This window comes from Phaseolus vulgaris, chromosome 8 (genome assembly GCF_000499845.2).
Source record: "Phaseolus vulgaris cultivar G19833 chromosome 8, P. vulgaris v2.0, whole genome shotgun sequence".
NCBI lineage: Eukaryota > Viridiplantae > Streptophyta > Magnoliopsida > Fabales > Fabaceae > Phaseolus > Phaseolus vulgaris.
Genome location: NC_023752.2, coordinates 11,429,884 through 11,446,131, shown reverse-complemented (window position 1 = coordinate 11,446,131; position 16,248 = coordinate 11,429,884). Strand labels below are relative to the sequence as shown.

General features: G+C 35.0%; 2 protein-coding genes and 1 long non-coding RNA gene across 6 annotated transcripts; 1 reads left to right on the top strand and 2 right to left on the bottom strand.

Moving 5' to 3' along the window:
• Nucleotides 1-1,381: 1,381 nt before the first annotated feature.
• Nucleotides 1,382-3,048, bottom strand: LOC137824564 (uncharacterized). Its single transcript, XM_068630231.1, has 4 exons — nucleotides 2,116-3,048; nucleotides 1,849-2,040; nucleotides 1,669-1,776; nucleotides 1,382-1,519 (listed from the first exon to the last, which is right to left on the bottom strand). The coding sequence occupies exons 1-4, from the start codon at nucleotides 3,046-3,048 to the stop codon at nucleotides 1,382-1,384; spliced, it is 1,371 nt and encodes a 456-aa protein (XP_068486332.1).
• A 347-nt stretch (nucleotides 3,049-3,395) lies between these two features.
• On the bottom strand, nucleotides 3,396-6,282 carry LOC137825810 (uncharacterized). Of its 4 annotated transcripts, none has more exons than XR_011083356.1 (4): nucleotides 6,026-6,282; nucleotides 5,476-5,576; nucleotides 3,872-3,977; nucleotides 3,396-3,601 (listed from the first exon to the last, which is right to left on the bottom strand). It is a non-coding gene; the product is annotated as an uncharacterized lncRNA (long non-coding RNA). The 4 variants fall into 4 exon arrangements; XR_011083357.1 differs by having other exon boundaries at nucleotides 5,481-5,576; XR_011083355.1 differs by having other exon boundaries at nucleotides 3,872-3,960; nucleotides 6,026-6,281.
• Nucleotides 6,283-10,101: 3,819 nt separating this feature from the next.
• LOC137824257 (LIMR family protein At5g01460-like) lies at nucleotides 10,102-15,805 on the top strand. Its single transcript, XM_068629814.1, has 14 exons — nucleotides 10,102-10,874; nucleotides 10,980-11,065; nucleotides 12,464-12,579; nucleotides 12,686-12,796; nucleotides 13,136-13,234; nucleotides 13,327-13,449; nucleotides 13,637-13,699; nucleotides 13,787-13,851; nucleotides 13,956-14,065; nucleotides 14,190-14,304; nucleotides 14,393-14,458; nucleotides 14,817-14,927; nucleotides 15,143-15,209; nucleotides 15,304-15,805. The coding sequence occupies exons 1-14, from the start codon at nucleotides 10,525-10,527 to the stop codon at nucleotides 15,349-15,351; spliced, it is 1,530 nt and encodes a 509-aa protein (XP_068485915.1). The 5' UTR covers nucleotides 10,102-10,524; the 3' UTR covers nucleotides 15,352-15,805.
• Nucleotides 15,806-16,248: the final 443 nt, after the last annotated feature.

The window sequence follows — 16,248 nt, the reverse complement described above, 5'->3', positions numbered from 1 at the left end:
TTCTTCTCCATTCTTCTGCACCCACCGTGACCTTCATTATCGCAGGCAGAGCACCAGATTCGAAGGTACGTCATGCTTCCGGATATTTTTATCCATAAGTGAGTGAGAGTTGCGAATATTTTTATCCGCAAGTGACTTTTGAGAGTTGCGGATATTTTTATCCGTAAGGGAGAATTTAGTTCCAGTTTTTTTTATCCGTAATTGAGTTTGGGGTCCGGATATTTTTATCCGTAAGTTTGTTTTGACTTACGGATATTTTTATCCAGAATATAGTTTGGGGTCCGGATATTTTTATCCGTAAGTGTGTTTTGACTTACAGATATTTTTATCCAGAATATAGTTTAGGGTTGTGGATATTTTTATCCGGAATAGGGTTATGTGTTGTGGATATTTTTATTCGAAATTTGTTGTTGTCTTGCGGATATTAATATCCGTATTAGTGTTGTTGTTTTGTTTGTATGGACTAATTTATATGTTCTTTTATGCTATATGTGTTATAATCTTTTATATATGTTGGATTGAATGTTAGATGGTGAGGACTAGAGGTGGAGGAAGTTCTAATTTGGACCGTGTGCGACCAACTGCATCGATGAGAAGAAAACGAGGTGGCCCAAGTACGTCAATTCTAAATGAACAGTTTGAAGATCATATTGAACAAGAAGAAGTTGAAGTGGATGATGAAGGCTATCCAGGAGGGTCATTGGATAAGTCCTTACTCGTTAATTATGAACATCATGTAGCCAGACAGTTGTGGAATGGTTTGGTAAGTAACGAAAGATAATTTTTTGAATTTAGTATGTATCTATTTATTGATGATATATGTTGATTATTGTAGGATCGTGGTGAGTTGAAGGTGGTTTCACATGGGAAGAAGATAAATAAGTTAGGAGAACCTCATGAACGCATACAAGCTGCTGTAGAATTGTCTGGCTTAGGTGGTTTGCTTCATGCTAGTTATGAGAGTTTAGACCGAGGACTGCTGTGTGCTTTTGTAGAGAGGTGGCATGCAGAGACAAACAATTTTCACTTACCGGTTGGGGAGATGACCATCACTCTTGATGATGTGTCAAATTTGTTGCATTTACCCATTGTCGGACAATTTTACACGCAAGAAACCTTAGATTCAGACTCGGCGAATGATTTATTGGTAGAATCCCTCCGTGTTGATCGTGCATTGCATTTGAAGAAACAAGACACTGTCGGGGAGCTCATGTGCGCTTGAGTTGGCTAAGAGATGTGTATAGAGACACATGCTCAAGGAGGCAGTGGACTGTGGCTGCCAGAGCATATTTACTTCACCTTGTTGGTTGCACTATTTTTGCGGACAAGAGTGCTACATTAGTTAGTGTCTTTTATCTTGGATTTTTTGTTGATTTGAGGCTTACCGAGGGATATTCTTGGGCAACAGCTGCCCTAACTCACATGTATGAGCAGCTAGGAGATTGTAGTTATGCAAACACCAAGCAACTAGCTGGTTATGCGACATTGCTGCAGAGGTGGATTTATGAGCACTTCCCGTCTATAGGGATGAGACGTATGCAAGCATTGTATTCTGAAGACCAACCTCGGTGTAGCTGCAAATGTACTAAACATCCATAAATCTAAATTATGCTATTATAAATGTTATAATTACAAATATCGTCTAATGGACATTAGTTGGGTATAAACTTGTATCCGGCTAGTGTAGTATGTTGACCAAGTTTGGGCCGCCGGATAACGATGTGATGCCCACAATATATCCGTAGGTGGAATTGGACAACCATCTTTGAGCTTGACCTATAAAGGTAATAAATATAAGGTACACAAATCTTGATTTACCACATCAATCTTGATTAGTTTAGTTTATACCTGCACAAAATGATTTCCGTGGACATGTCCAATTGCAATGATTCGGTGTTGACGGAAGTTACTTGGTGCTTGGGTTCTTAAAGGAAAAATACTCAATGATTGTAACATGGACAAAGAAACAAGAATGACATTATACCGATTTGCAATAACATATCCCATGTCTGGAATTGTCATCCACTTATCTGTTCCTGCCTGCAAGTACAATTGAGAAACAAAGTTAAATAAAGAAATGCAATGTAAAAATGAAATGGTGTTAGTGGTTGGTACCATAGACATGTGTTCCACTAGAAGTGACTTCTTCAAGTATTCATATCTATCATCACCACCAAAGAGTTGAACATATTCTTGTCTCCATTCACTTAGTTCTTTTAACAAATTCATTCGAACAACAACCCATGACTCCTCTCCCATTCCCAATTGGGCAGCAACAGCACGGTAGCCACAATGGCCATCAGCCTTAACGTCAACAACATCAACAATATATGGATGATACCCTACAGGGAACTGATCAAGGAAAGGAATACATTTTGCTGGTACAATTTCTGGTAAGCTTTCTTCATTAGATTTTTTGCTTGCACAACTATCATGTTGTGAGTGTAAGAAATCCACATGTTCAAAATAAGAAGGGATTCGCTTAGTTGATCTCATGAATTTGGTAGGACGAGACATCTTTACAGCACCTTTTGTTTTCACCTTATGATCTGGTGTGTAAATAGATGTCTTCTCTGGAAAGGCAATATCCTGCAATTTACTTTTGATGTTAACCTTACCTGCAACATCCAACTCTTTAAACTGCTTCGCGATGACCTCAAACTCTTTATCAATTGACAACTCAGATGAAGATTGTTCAGTAGCAATGTCTTCAAAGCTTAAACGAGTCCACATCACATGTACTGATTTAAGTGGTATGCTACCAACACCAAATGAAGCCAATTGACACGCACAAGGAAGACCATGAGTACATGTAAGACTACATCCACACCTACTTTTATCAAACCCCATTGATTTAACCCTATCAAGTTCTTCTAAAATAAGGTTCAAAGCATATTTAGACACAAAACCTAACAATTTTTTGTAAGCTGTAACCTTGAACCGATGTCCAACCACATGCAAACTCTTTTGGAATGAATCTTTGATTGCATTATGTTGTAAAATAATCATCTTATTGATGGAATCCCAGCAGAAACATAAATCCCCCATCGAATTCTGAAGAACTCTCTTTAGGCTCCAGTGTGCCCACTACAACAATTATTACTTTAGACAACACCATAAAACCGTGGTCTAAAGCATTAAAACTGTGGCCTAAAGTTTAGGCAACAGTTTTTTAGCCGTGCTCTAGGTGAGCGTGGCCGTTGGTAATAGGCCACGGTTTTTATAAAGACAACAATTTTAAAACCGTTGCCTAAAATCTTTATAACAGCCACAATTTTAAAAGTGTTGCTTAAAGTATTGACAAAAACAACAATATATTTCTTTAATTTTAGAAAATTACTCATACAAAAGTTCAGGATAAAAAGAATAAACGTGTATTGAAACATAAATGACTCAACAAGAAATTTCACATATTTCAATAGATGTATTCCATTCCAACTACATAATAAATTTTTTTGTCTTAAAGTATAATGATGACGATCAAGTCTTCAAAGTTAAAATTACAAACTTAATTAAAAAACATAATATATTTTTTCTTTACTACATATTAATAAGTTCATTTTTCTTCAAGATTGTCTTCGTACTCTTCATTGTCTTCAAGCTGCAAAAAATACATAAATATGTACTAATTAAATCTAATTCAAACAATAAATATAGCAACTACCAAAATATAATATAATAAAATAAAATAAATACTTGTTCTCTTCCAATTTAATATGAGATAATCACAAGTTAAGTTACAGAACTTGATCTAGGTCCATGAATCCAAATATTTCTAGCACACTTATAACCATTAAAGAAACAAACTAGTAAACATGCTTTGAATATTTAAAATGATAAATAAGTTAAGTATGTTTATCACATAACAAACCTCTTTCAGTAGTTAATAAAACTCCACTTTACACTATCTTCACCTTCGTAAGGAAGCAATACATTATTTGGATATACTCTATAGTGTACCTATAAATCAACCAGACCTACAAAGATTCAGATAAAATATAGTTGAACGTGTGGAAATATTATTTCTAAAAAGACCATTAAAATGACATAGTAAATCAATCATAATTTCTTTAAGCACTCTTACTTTTATTTGCTCCCCTAGTTAAGGCTCCTTTTTAGTTTCAACAATAACAACATGAAGAATTTGAAAGAAATCTCAAAGGTAGCCTAAACAAAACAAAGAGCTAAATTCACATAAATATATGAAACTCAAAGAATTTAATTTTTGTGAAGTCATCCAATAGGAATTCCTATCAGCAAGAGTTTTAATCGGATGCTGGATTTTTCAAAAAAAAAAATAAAATTGCACTAACAACAACATATATATGAATTAAACTATTCAGAATATAGAATAAATTATACATGTTTTACTTAAGAGAAAATAAAAACAAAAATATTCTTGTGTGCATTTATATGTGGTTTTCTTTCTTTTACTTTTTTATAATAAAAAAGTATCATTGTTCATGGTATATTTTAGTCCTATTGGCCAATAAATAATTGTTACTGAAAATGAAAGTTGAACAGAGGCAGTTTCGGTCCTTACTAGGGTAGGTTTCTTTTATGTTGACAAATGAATAGAACAACTACGTTATAAAAATAAAATAGAATGGAGATGACTAAAGCATCTTAATTGTTTAGTAAGAATTATGAAATATGTATTTTGAATCTCTAAATTTGACTCTTGGCTTTCACCCATTTTTCTTCAATATCAAATATAGGATGTTCTTTAAGAGCAAAAATAAAACATATAAATGGACTTATGTTGCAGTTGCTACTGCACATGCTGTTGCACTTTTCATCAATTTGATTCTCTTTACTCAAGTGTATCCACTCAAATAAAACAAATATAAATGGACTCACTAAAAAGTTAAACAATTTTAAACTCATGAACTTGAAACTAGGAGTGTAACAGACTAGGAAAGCATTAAGAGCATTGAAGGGAGTCATAAGATTGCAAGCCATAATTCGTGGTCAAGGTGTGAGACATCATGTCAAACTATATGGTGTAGAAAACAAGAGGCCATGGTCAAAATTTATATATTATACATTAGTGTACCAAAACAGAACTGCAGATCTATAGTACATATAAAGCTTTGTCTTATGCTAATAGTTTTGATTTTTCTCTTATTATTCGTATTAAACATCTATATGGAAGTCCCTTTTCTTTGGTGCCCTGTAATACTCTTCTTCACAAAGGGTAACACTAACCTCAATTGATTTTTTTGCCATATTCCCATATCAGTTGATTAAGCCAAAAATATTAATGTTATATGCAGTGTTCGTAAAGGTAACGGCACCAGCAGTAGGAAGCAAGATGCATGTGTGTACATAGTATAATATTTACAATTAACAAGCAAGTAGGAAAATTAAAAAACGTTCAACAGATTGGTAGCTAGAGTCACAGTGAAGGGTTCTGCATAAAAGCCAGCATAAAAACAATAAACCAGCTGTTATAGAGAAAACTCAACTAACTACCTCACCCTAAAGAAGCACAAAACGAAATCACTTTGTTGCTGCTATAAAATAAGAACTATCCAAAAGTTGTCCATTGCCACTGCTAGCCCTCTTCTAATACTCTGCAACAAAAATGGTAAAATTGCAACATTTCCAGCTGCTGGAATTTTGACAATCTGATGGATAGCACTGAAAAAATCCTTCCCTTCCTAATTCAACAATTCTAGACCAACTATAGTATCTACAACTTTTATGTTGCCAAATTGAAAACCAGCCACGACTGCTAATCTACTTATGTGACCACTTATGAACAAAATTAGAGGTAGATTACTAACAGTGACATAAATTATTTTATAAATTTTTTCTCAAAACCCTCTTCGTCCCCAAATTACAATTCACGAAAAAGGAAACCTTTGTCCCCAAATTATAGTCTATGAAAAGAAACCTCTATCCCCAGATTAAACTTAACGAAACGTGAAAGATTAAATGAAACTAATGAAACCAAAACAAAATTCAATCAAACCAAACAAAACCCAAAATCGAAACCCTAAAAGCGAGAGATACAGAGTACCTGAAATGAGTGAGAATGTCCAGTGTGTTCAGTGAGGATAGCCCGACTAACGACAGTGAGAACGTCCAGTCCAGGGTGTCAGTGATGAAGAACGGGCAGTGAGAATGTCTCGAAAGTGAGGAAACGCTCGGTTAGAAGGTGAAAAGTGAGGGAGAACGTGAAAACTGAGGGAGAACCGCAAATATGTTCGCGAGACGTTCGTAAGCAAGAACGTAGGTGAATAGTGACGAGAGGTCTGTTCTTTATTCACCGAGAGGGAAAACGAAAAATTTCCCACAAAAATTGAATTTTATTTTAGATTTTTTTAATTCAAAAGACCACACATAAATAACCGTGGCTTAAACTATTAACAATTTTATAACCTTGGCCTAAAGTATCAACACTTTTAAAACCGTGGCTTATTGTATATTTTAAGCCACTATACTAAAACCGTGGTTTTTAGTATGTTTAGGCAACACTTTTACATCTGTGGCCTATTTTAGCGTGGTCTAAAGTTAAAAATGTTGTAGTGGCCGCCTCAACTCTGTTACTTGTTGTGTTTCCTAAGTGCATCACCTTATCTATTCATGCCTTGACAAATTTTTCTTTATGTGGACGTAACCATGTATCCATCACATAATCTACAAATATAGGCCATGGAGAACAGACAACTCGAAGAGCATTGACACGATCTTCAAAGGCCTCAACAATATCACAATCCACAACAGATCATCACACTTCCATTACTTGATCCCATGCCTCTCTTGGATGCACCAACATTTTACATTTTGCTTTCACATTTTTATCAATGTGAAACCGACAGAGCAAATTATAAGCTTTAGGAAACACCATTCTAATTGCATTCATTAAGGCAACATCTCTATCACATACCACCACCCTAGGGCATGAATCAACTCTTAAAAACAACCCTTTAAGTCTGTCAAGGGCCCAAAAAAAATTATTTTCCTTTTCTGCTGCTAGTAAACAAAATGCAACGGAGAAAGTCAAACCTGTAGACGTAATCCCAACAACCTCAAGTAACGACATCCTATACTTGTTCGTCTTGTACGTACTATCCATTAATATGACAATGTTAAATGAGTTCACCAATTTTACTGAATCTGGGTGTGTCCAAAATATATCTTGCACAATATTAGAGACCTTATCACACCTACACCAATGCACGTACCTGTCTCACTCTAGTAACAACATCAGTTGTTGCATTTCTGTTCTGTGACCTCGTTGTGATCTTCGGTGAACAGTGATTGCATTATAAACCTGCTTAACGTTGTCACATTCTTTTCATTTCTCTCTTTCATGGTTAGTAAAATATTTCTTGGCTTCACCGCAGTTTTACTCATATCCTCAACCATAACCTTTTCCTCTATACTTAACCTTCCAGCATACGGATGACCCACCATTGTCTCTGCCAAGTCATGATTGTGAGAACCACAAATTAATTCAACCTTCCACCCTTGACCACCTTTGACTGGTTTGCCTCGCAATCTGAAAGGACACTCACACTTCCTACTTCCAGTTTGACTGACATCTACTTCTTTTTTATACCGTCTGTATTTACCTCCTCTCTCACAACCTAACAATACATAGGTCATCCTTCCTCGTTGGCCCGTCCATGTATCTGACCTTAATATAACAATAACAAACCCATAACTATAGCCAACACTTCTCGCCTAATCTAACAGCTCATCTCGATCACGAAATACCTACAATAACATATGCCAAATTTAAAAATAATTCATAAAAAAAACATTCACAACCCAACATTGACCATACCTCATTTATAGAAAATGCTTCACTGCATTCATGTGCCCTTTGTTCATTATCTAATGCGTTATAACTTATTGACTGCTCCAGATCAACATCATCTAATCCATCCCACACATCAATCTCCCCTAAAACTCCCATGTATGACTCTGTTGTATCCATTCGGCTGTTGAAAAAAATTAACACTTAGCTTCCGGATAAATAAATTCATAACAAAAAAAATATCAACAGTTAGCTTCTGGATATATATATCCGGATTGCATAAACTAGTTCCGGATATGTACATCCGTAAGCCAATGATGAACTACGGATATTAGCGTCCGGAAGGAACAATCCACAATTCCGGATATTAATATCCGTATTGAAATTTTTGACTTCCGGATATTAATATCCGTAGGCAAAAAAATTGAATTCTGGATTTCGATATCCAGGACCAGCTGAGCTCGAGAAAAAACCAGAAACGAACGAAAATGGATTACTTACCTCATTAACTTGGCAAACGAAGCTTACACTCAACTTAGCAACAATGAACGAAGCACAACCTCCTCTTTTGCAGCTCAAAGCAAAGCTTCACACATTCATGAACTTCCTCTTCCTCACCATTCAATGTTTTCATATGTGAAGAAGACAAGGGCATTTTAGGATTTTTAAAAGTATGTCGGGTGCCAGTCACAATTGATCGGGTGCAGGAAGCAATTGCCAACCTAAAATCGTTGACGATGGGCCGAATTATTTGGTCCAACAAATGAATGGGTATGTGTTTGGACAAAACCAATATGATTGTTTCTTCCTGCACCTCCATAGGATCTTCTACCACCCCATACTTAACGTGAAAAATACCTTTTTAACCTTCTTGTGCTACCAACTTCCAGATTATATAATCTGGACACGCATTTGAAAAAATACTTTCGGATTATGTAATCGGAAGTTAAAAAAGACTTCTAGATTACATAATCTGGAAACTAATCATGCATATGAAAAAAGGTTTCCAGATTATGTAATCTGGAAGTTAATTACGAATTTGAAAAAATACTTCCAAATTACGTAATCCGAAATATTATAGAGGGATAATTTTGAAAATATGAAAATTTATGGAGGTGGGAGAAGAATATATGGAGGTGCAGGAAGAAATAACTAACCAATATTTATCTCACAAAGTTACACAAGTATTCTGTTATGTTGTAGACTAATACTATATACACTCCCCTACTTTATTAACACACTTTACTATTGTAAAGGCCCACTTAAGAAACTTTGATTGCTGGGTTTTTCATATCATGGGTTTGAATCTGAAGTGATATTGTACAGAGAATGTAAATATAACTTACTTTTGTTTCTGGTATGATATATGAATAACTTTTTACATTTTCATGATAATGATCGATAATCATAAAATATTTATTGTATTTTACTCCTATAACATATGAGCAAACATGTGAAAAAAAAGACTAATTCAACATTTTGGGTGGAAAGTAGTAGGGAATATTATAACAAACTAGATGTTTATAATGATGTCAACAAGTAATATTTCCATGTGTTTTGCGAGTTTTGTAAAATTATTCTTAGATATTATTTATTGTTTACTATTGAAAAGTAATAACATCATATTTTAATACGTTCTCTTCAAATGCTAAAAAATATTCTCAAGAAAATGTGAAAAAATATATTTTTTAATTTACTATAACTTTCACTACTATTTTAATCATTTTAAAATCTAAGAAATAATTTTTAATAAGATAAAAACCAGCACTCTAAATTAATTCAACTTATTTGAGTTTATAAAATATTAAGGCAAATTCTTTTTCACCTCCATCCATATTTTTTCATGCACCTTTATATATATATATATTTTAATTTCAACAATACTTGTTTTTAAGTATGATGGAAAGTATGATTTTTTTTTCTCATTTTCAAGTAATAGTGGTTGCTTATGGTGACTGGTGGTGAATCTAGTAATTGAAGTAAGTTTTATGATATTCTTACAAGGATGGTTGTGTTTTAGTTCACTTATTTATTTATTTTTTAAAAAGTCAAGAAATCTAAAAAAAAATTCAACAAAATGCAACTAAAAAGAATTATCTTTGTATTTTTCTTGCCAACCCTCTTCAATATACTCAAATGATAAAATTGTTCAATAAAACATATTATGAATAAAAAATAAATAAATGTTGTGATCGAAAAAAAACTATCGAGATGGAATTGATGTTATTTAAAAAAATAAATTATAATTCTTTTTAATTATAAATTTTTTTAAAAAGTTAAAATCCATTTTTCATATTGTTGAGTTTGAGGGAGAATTTTCAAAATTAATCAAGACATCTTAATGTATAGTGAAAATCTGAAAAGAAAAATGTTGAGGCTTAACCAAATTGGGCAAGCCAATTACGAAACTCCACCTCACCTTCCCAATTCCAACCCTTCCCCTCCTTTTTTATGATTTGGAGTACAGCCTGGTTTGAATTTCGCTTACAACACCGAACCATCCCACTGGAAATTACACATATACCCCAAACAGTTCATCCATAACCCTATTATCTACAACGGTCACAAGGACATAACAGTAATTCCACATCTCACATCAAAACTACCACCGCTAACCTCAGCAAACCACCACCGGAACGAAACCAAATTCCTCTATTCTTTTCTCTCTCTCTGTCTCTGTCTCCGAACGAGATCCGTCAAACCCAAACCCCAATTCCCAATCTACCGATTCCTCTGATTTCGCCGGAGCGAAGATGGGCGATTTTAACCTCGCCCTGGTGATCGTGGCGGTGGTGGTCTGCGTGATCGTGTTTCTCGTCAACGTGTACCTCTTGGTCAACTACCAGCATCCCGATGACGCCAACCAGGCCTACTTCCCGAAATTCGTCGTCGTTTTGGGTCTCTCCGTCGCCGCCATCTCCATCCTCATGCTCCCCGCCGACGTGGCGAACCGCCAAGCCTGCCGCCACGCGATCTACAACGGGGCGTGCAACCTCACTCTCCCCATGAAGGAGCTCTGGCTCGCCGTTTACATCCTCGACGCCGTCCTCGTCTTCTTCGTCATCCCATTCGCCATGTTCTACTACGAGGGCGACCTTGACAAGTACTTTTTTGTTTTTCTTTGTTTGGTTTGAAATTTGAATTGTTTTTAAGCGTTTCGTGGGTTTGAATGAAATGTTTTGCTGGGTGTTTTCTGCTTTGTGTGCAGGACTGTGGGGAAGAGGGTTAAGAGTGCATTATTGTGGATGGTCACCACGGCTATAGTGTGCGCTCTCGTTCTGGGTATTTTATACGGTATGAATCATTAATGTGATGTTGCTCTGGTTTACTTTGGGTCGCGTTATGTTATGTGGGTTTAGGTGGCGTTATGTTATGTGAGTCATGTCTCTTTTTACTTAGTCGTGTAAGGTAGGACTGAGTAGTGCTTTGTGTTTTAGTTGACGTGTTTTGTTAAGGACTAAGAATTGTGGAAATGGGATTGGGGATTTGTGTGTAAAGGTGATGGGTGTGTGATTGTGCGGTTTCTTTAAAGGAAAATGAAAGATGGATTTCGTGTAATTGTGCATGTGGGGAGAAAGGGTGGGACATATCACATTTGAGGGGGTTTCATGTTGCTCTTTGTAGTGATGAGTATAGAGGTTTCTTTAAGAGGGGTTTTGTGAATAAAACAGTTTAGGGTGCTGTGGTTCTTGGGTTGGGTGACAGGCTGGGAGGACTCTTGGATTAATCGTGTTATGGGAAGTAAGGATCTGGGTGTGTTTGCGAGGTTGGATAGTGGGTGGGATTTGTTTGAAGACTGTTTTTTTTGTAGAACAACTTACCTTGGAAAGATTTTTATGTGGTTAAAGATATTGGCGGGTGAATAGAAGTGGAGAGAGGCAAAATATAATCTGCTGCATTTTTGCAGGGTTTTTATCGGGACTAACGAAGTGCTGCTTGGCAATGCTTTGTGCTTTATAAGTAATAAGTAATAAGCAATTTTTTAAGAGATACGGGTTAAAAAAGGAAGGGTTTGTTGTTGGATTATTGATAACAAAAGGGAGACTAAGATTGGGTGAGTCTTTCTAGCAACAATAATGCATACTGCACTGCAAGCAAGAGGAGCTTAATCAAAGTTTATATGAGTGAAATTGTGTCCAGGCATTATGGTTCACATTATTAGATGGGACAGGTAGGAAGGAGTCACAGACTTGGTCCGAAAAAAAGAAAGCTACTGAGAATTTCAACTCATTAAACCTGTTTCATTTCATTGACAATGTTCTCCTTTTGATGTAGGACTAAGAAATGGAAATCATTCTACACAAAATAAACAATTGAAATTTTTAAAATTATATTTATAGGTGTAAAAGGTATTGCATAATTCATAATCATCCTTAAAGAGTTAAAGTTCCGAATTTAATCATTATTGTTTCAAGAAGAATATCATCTTTGTTTGTCATTTCAAATTCAATTGAATAAAGATACAATACAAAAGCCCACCTAATGGCTCTGATACCATATTACGAAGTGGACTTTAAGCCTAACTCAACCCCATAAAACCGGTTCATAGGGTTGAGGTTTGCACCCACTTATATACAATAAAAGGCTCTAATCTTTAGTCGATGTGGGATCTTCAACAATTTTAAATCTGATGTGGTTTATTCTGAGATTTAAACTGTGTTTGTTTATGCTTCTCTTCTATTGATCTATTAGGGCTGGTTGGAAAGGTGGACTTTACTGTCAGGCATCTCTCTTCATCCACAACTGCATTTCCTAACACATGGACATTCAATAGTAATGAACAATGTATTGGAAGTGGTGTCCATCAGGTCTTTTTCTGTACTAATTTATTTTTTTTGCTGGTTTTGTTGTGTTCAGAGGTTATATTTTTCTGTTGCTCATACTGCATTTTCACCCACATTGTCCTTAAACCAGTGCTCAGCTTACTCTGCCAGTCCTTCATCAGAGAAAACATGGACCATACGTAGTACCTTCCCAGAATATGTTGTTGCACTTGCTACTATTGTTGGATCTGTGCTTTTTGCTGTAAGTTCAATCTTCATAAAATTTAACTTTTGTTTTAACATTCGTGCTAAATATCTGGCCTAGGTTTTTAGGCTTGTTTGGCCAAAATTATTGTATTGGTTAAAGGACTATTGTTGTGGTTAAAGATTTTTCTGTGTGAGACTGAATGAATTATAATATGGTATTATTCTATTCTCTTTAGAAATTGAGATTTTGTTAACGCCCTAAAAATATAATAGAAGTCCTGAACAGAAGAAATAAACTTTCTCTTAATGGATTTAGGATTTATTTAAATAAGCATTCTATAAGTACTGGTTTTCATATTCACAATATTTAACCACTGTTCTCTATTCAATCCAGATATTTGGCGGTGTTGGTATTGCTTGTCTTCCATTAGGACTTATATTTTCATTTTTGCGGCGTCCAAAGGCTGTTATCACTCGCTCACAGTATATCAAGGTGCTATATATTGTTACTGAAAGAAATGTAATTCATTAGGTTTGTATTTGCTTACCTGATGTGCTAAACTATATTTATGGTGGTTACTGCAGGAAGCCACTGAACTAGGTAAAAAAGCAAGAGAATTAAAGAAAGCAGCTGAGGCTCTGCATCAGGAAGAAAAAGGTGGTTCAAAGGGTAGAAAGTTTCGTAAAAATGTGAAGGAAGTCGAGAAGGTAAACAAATGTTGATCATTTATCAGTTCTCTTTACTTCATTCTTTATGTATTTTTCTGGTCACAATTGTTTGGTTGGACTTTCCATATGAAATTTAATGCTGGCACCATATACTTTACAGTTGTTGAAGCATTCATAGTTTGTGAAATTATAGTTATTTACTTATCCATCTCACATAATTCTGCAGGAGTTGTTTCAATTAGAAGAAGACGTAAAACTTCTTGAAGAGATGTATCCTCAAGGGGAAAAGGTCCATTGTCAAATTTCTAACATTTTAAATTTTCAGGTATAATCAATGTGTAATTCTTCTCTCTTGACTAAGTTTGCATGAATACAGGCTGAGACAACATGGGCACTAACAGTTCTTAGTTATCTGGCAAAAATTGTTTTCGGAATTTTAGGGTAAGCTATAGTGTGTTCCTTTTGAACTGCTGAACATAATTTATGAAGATTGGTTATTTTTAGCAGGTGTTTTGTTTCTTATCTATTTAAAAACTGTTAAATAGGTTGATTGTTTCCGTGGTGTGGATCATCCATATTATCATCTACCTATTAATTGATCCACCACTTTCTCCTTTCCTGAATCAAGTTTTCATCAAGCTAGATGATATCTGGGGTAGGCTGGAAATCTCGGTCTATTTTCTTTCTTTTAGTTCTTATGTATACTAGAATAGGTACATTATATTATCTGTAATATTCATTCAGTTAATGATGATATATGTAATTTGTTTTTTCATCAGGTCTTTTCGGCACTGCTGCATTTGCATTTTTCTGCTTCTACCTTCTCCTTGCTGTGATTGCCGGTGCCATGATGCTTGGACTGAGACTAGTTTTTATTACTATACATCCCATGAAGTAATTTAAGAGCTATAGATTTATCATTTCACTCCATTTTTGGTAGTTTGGCATCCCTATTTATATAATATGATCTTATATCTGGCAGGTGGGGAGCAACTCTTATGAACTCTTTTCTGTTTAATGTGGGCCTTATTCTTCTTTCTTCCATTAGGTAAGTATAGTCTCTACTGTACATTCCTAATGGGATGCTATGTGTATTGAAGTTAAAGCTTCTAGCTTCTACCCGAGTGTCATAAAGTATATAATATTGTTTTTTTTGTTTATATAATGTTATAAGAGTTTCTCAATTGTGGAAATTTAAAATGAGGGTACTGTTATGTTAGGTTCTGAATTTTTCCATTTGAAATTAATAAATTTTGAAGGGGAAAGGGAAATCAAGTCATTGTGTAGCTTTGCAAGTGTATCGGAGTATAGCAAGTAGTGTTGCAAGTTAAGGCACTTATTATATGCTGTCATGATCATGGCATACTGTATAACCTCGCTGAAAGTTGTATTATTTTACTTTATAGTGTGATCCAGTTCTGCTCCACAGCCTTTGCCTACTACGCTCAAGCTACTGCAGCCCAAGAAATATTTGGCCACACTTTGGAGTCTCTTCGAGGAATTAAATATTTATACAAGTGAGTCAGTCTGAATTTCTTCTGCCTTCTTCCATTCCTTCTTGTGGGGCAAAAATGGTTACTTCTTTTTGCTAACTTGTGAAGCACACTATGGGATTATTGTTCCAATTTTGACCTACTGTATAGTTTGAATCAAGATAAGGGTTTGTAAACTTTGAATAATGTGGTAGTAATACATTTTAATTGAGTTTGACTCACTGGTTATGCCATTACAGGTACAATGTATTCCAAATTGCGTTTGTTATTTTAGCTGGATTGACCTTTGTGTATTACGCTGCGTTTGTAAGTTTACCTCTGCAAAGTTAGTTCCCACTTTTTAAACGCTTGTTAATATTTTACTGATGATACTAACAGTTTTTTAACATGGAAATATCAGGGATGGCGAAGAAAAAAACCTAGTGGCAGGTTCCAATTATCTACATAAGGGAGGTATGGCACAGCCTGGAAAAACACTTTCTGGAGTAAGCCATCGGAGATTCTTTGCATCATAATCCTTTAGAGTGGTTTTTATATTTGGATGTGCTTTGGCCTAGTTTTGTTTCATGTTGAAATCTATAGAGCAAGCTGATCATCATCTGAGTAGAATAATTTGATGCGGTCGAATCGTTAGTTGGGTGCTAGAGCTTCAACTTTGGCCATTGCTGCTTCTGTCGCCGTTGTATGTATTATTCCTTTGTTTGATTGTGTCACATTCCACTCTCATTATGTAATTAAACGTATTATTACGTGTGAAGTGTACCAGATTCCTACAAATACTGAGGTAACGCAACCCATGCCAAAGAGAAATTGTACGAGCAGGGTTTTTATTTTTATTTTTTATGATCATACATGTTTTTGTACTTCATTCTTTGTATAATAGATTTTTAGTTCGGCTTTCAGATTGTGTATTTCCGTTTCAAGTTTTTTGGCATTGGTTGTTGATTATGTGAAGTTTTCTTTGTATACTTTCTCTTCTCTCTAGTATAGCTATATATTTTAACTACGTTTTGATCAACAAAAACAATACTAATAATTACATTTCATAAGAAGTGTACAGTACTGTAAGAAACAGTGCTCAATTCTATGAAGAATGAAATGAATTAAGGTAATTACAAGAAAATAAATAAGGAAATGTTCCACAGTTTTGTTTAGAATGTTGTAAATCAATCGAATTCCCTTTAACTGTAATGGATATTGTTTCCCATCCTTAACAGAAATAGTTATCGCGAGGGTAATATTAGTGAATATATCAGTCTTGACTATGAATGCAGTCAGCTGCATCTAGAAGGTAGTAAAAATTCAATTGTGCCATTTCTTTTCCTATTTTTGTCTTGCATCCCAT

Coding starts and splice junctions, on each gene's coding strand:
- LOC137824564 (XM_068630231.1), bottom strand. CDS start 3,048: ATGGGGGATTTATGTTTCTGCTGGGATTCCATCAATAAGATGATTATT. Junction 2,041..2,115: donor TAGTGGAACACATGTCTATG/GTACCAACCACT, acceptor TTGTACTTGCAG/GCAGGAACAGATAAGTGGAT. Junction 1,777..1,848: donor ACGGAAATCATTTTGTGCAG/GTATAAACTAAA, acceptor TTACCTTTATAG/GTCAAGCTCAAAGATGGTTG.
- LOC137824257 (XM_068629814.1), top strand. CDS start 10,525: ATGGGCGATTTTAACCTCGCCCTGGTGATCGTGGCGGTGGTGGTCTGC. Junction 11,066..12,463: donor CGTTCTGGGTATTTTATACG/GTATGAATCATT, acceptor TTGATCTATTAG/GGCTGGTTGGAAAGGTGGAC. Junction 14,066..14,189: donor CAAGCTAGATGATATCTGGG/GTAGGCTGGAAA, acceptor TTTTTTCATCAG/GTCTTTTCGGCACTGCTGCA.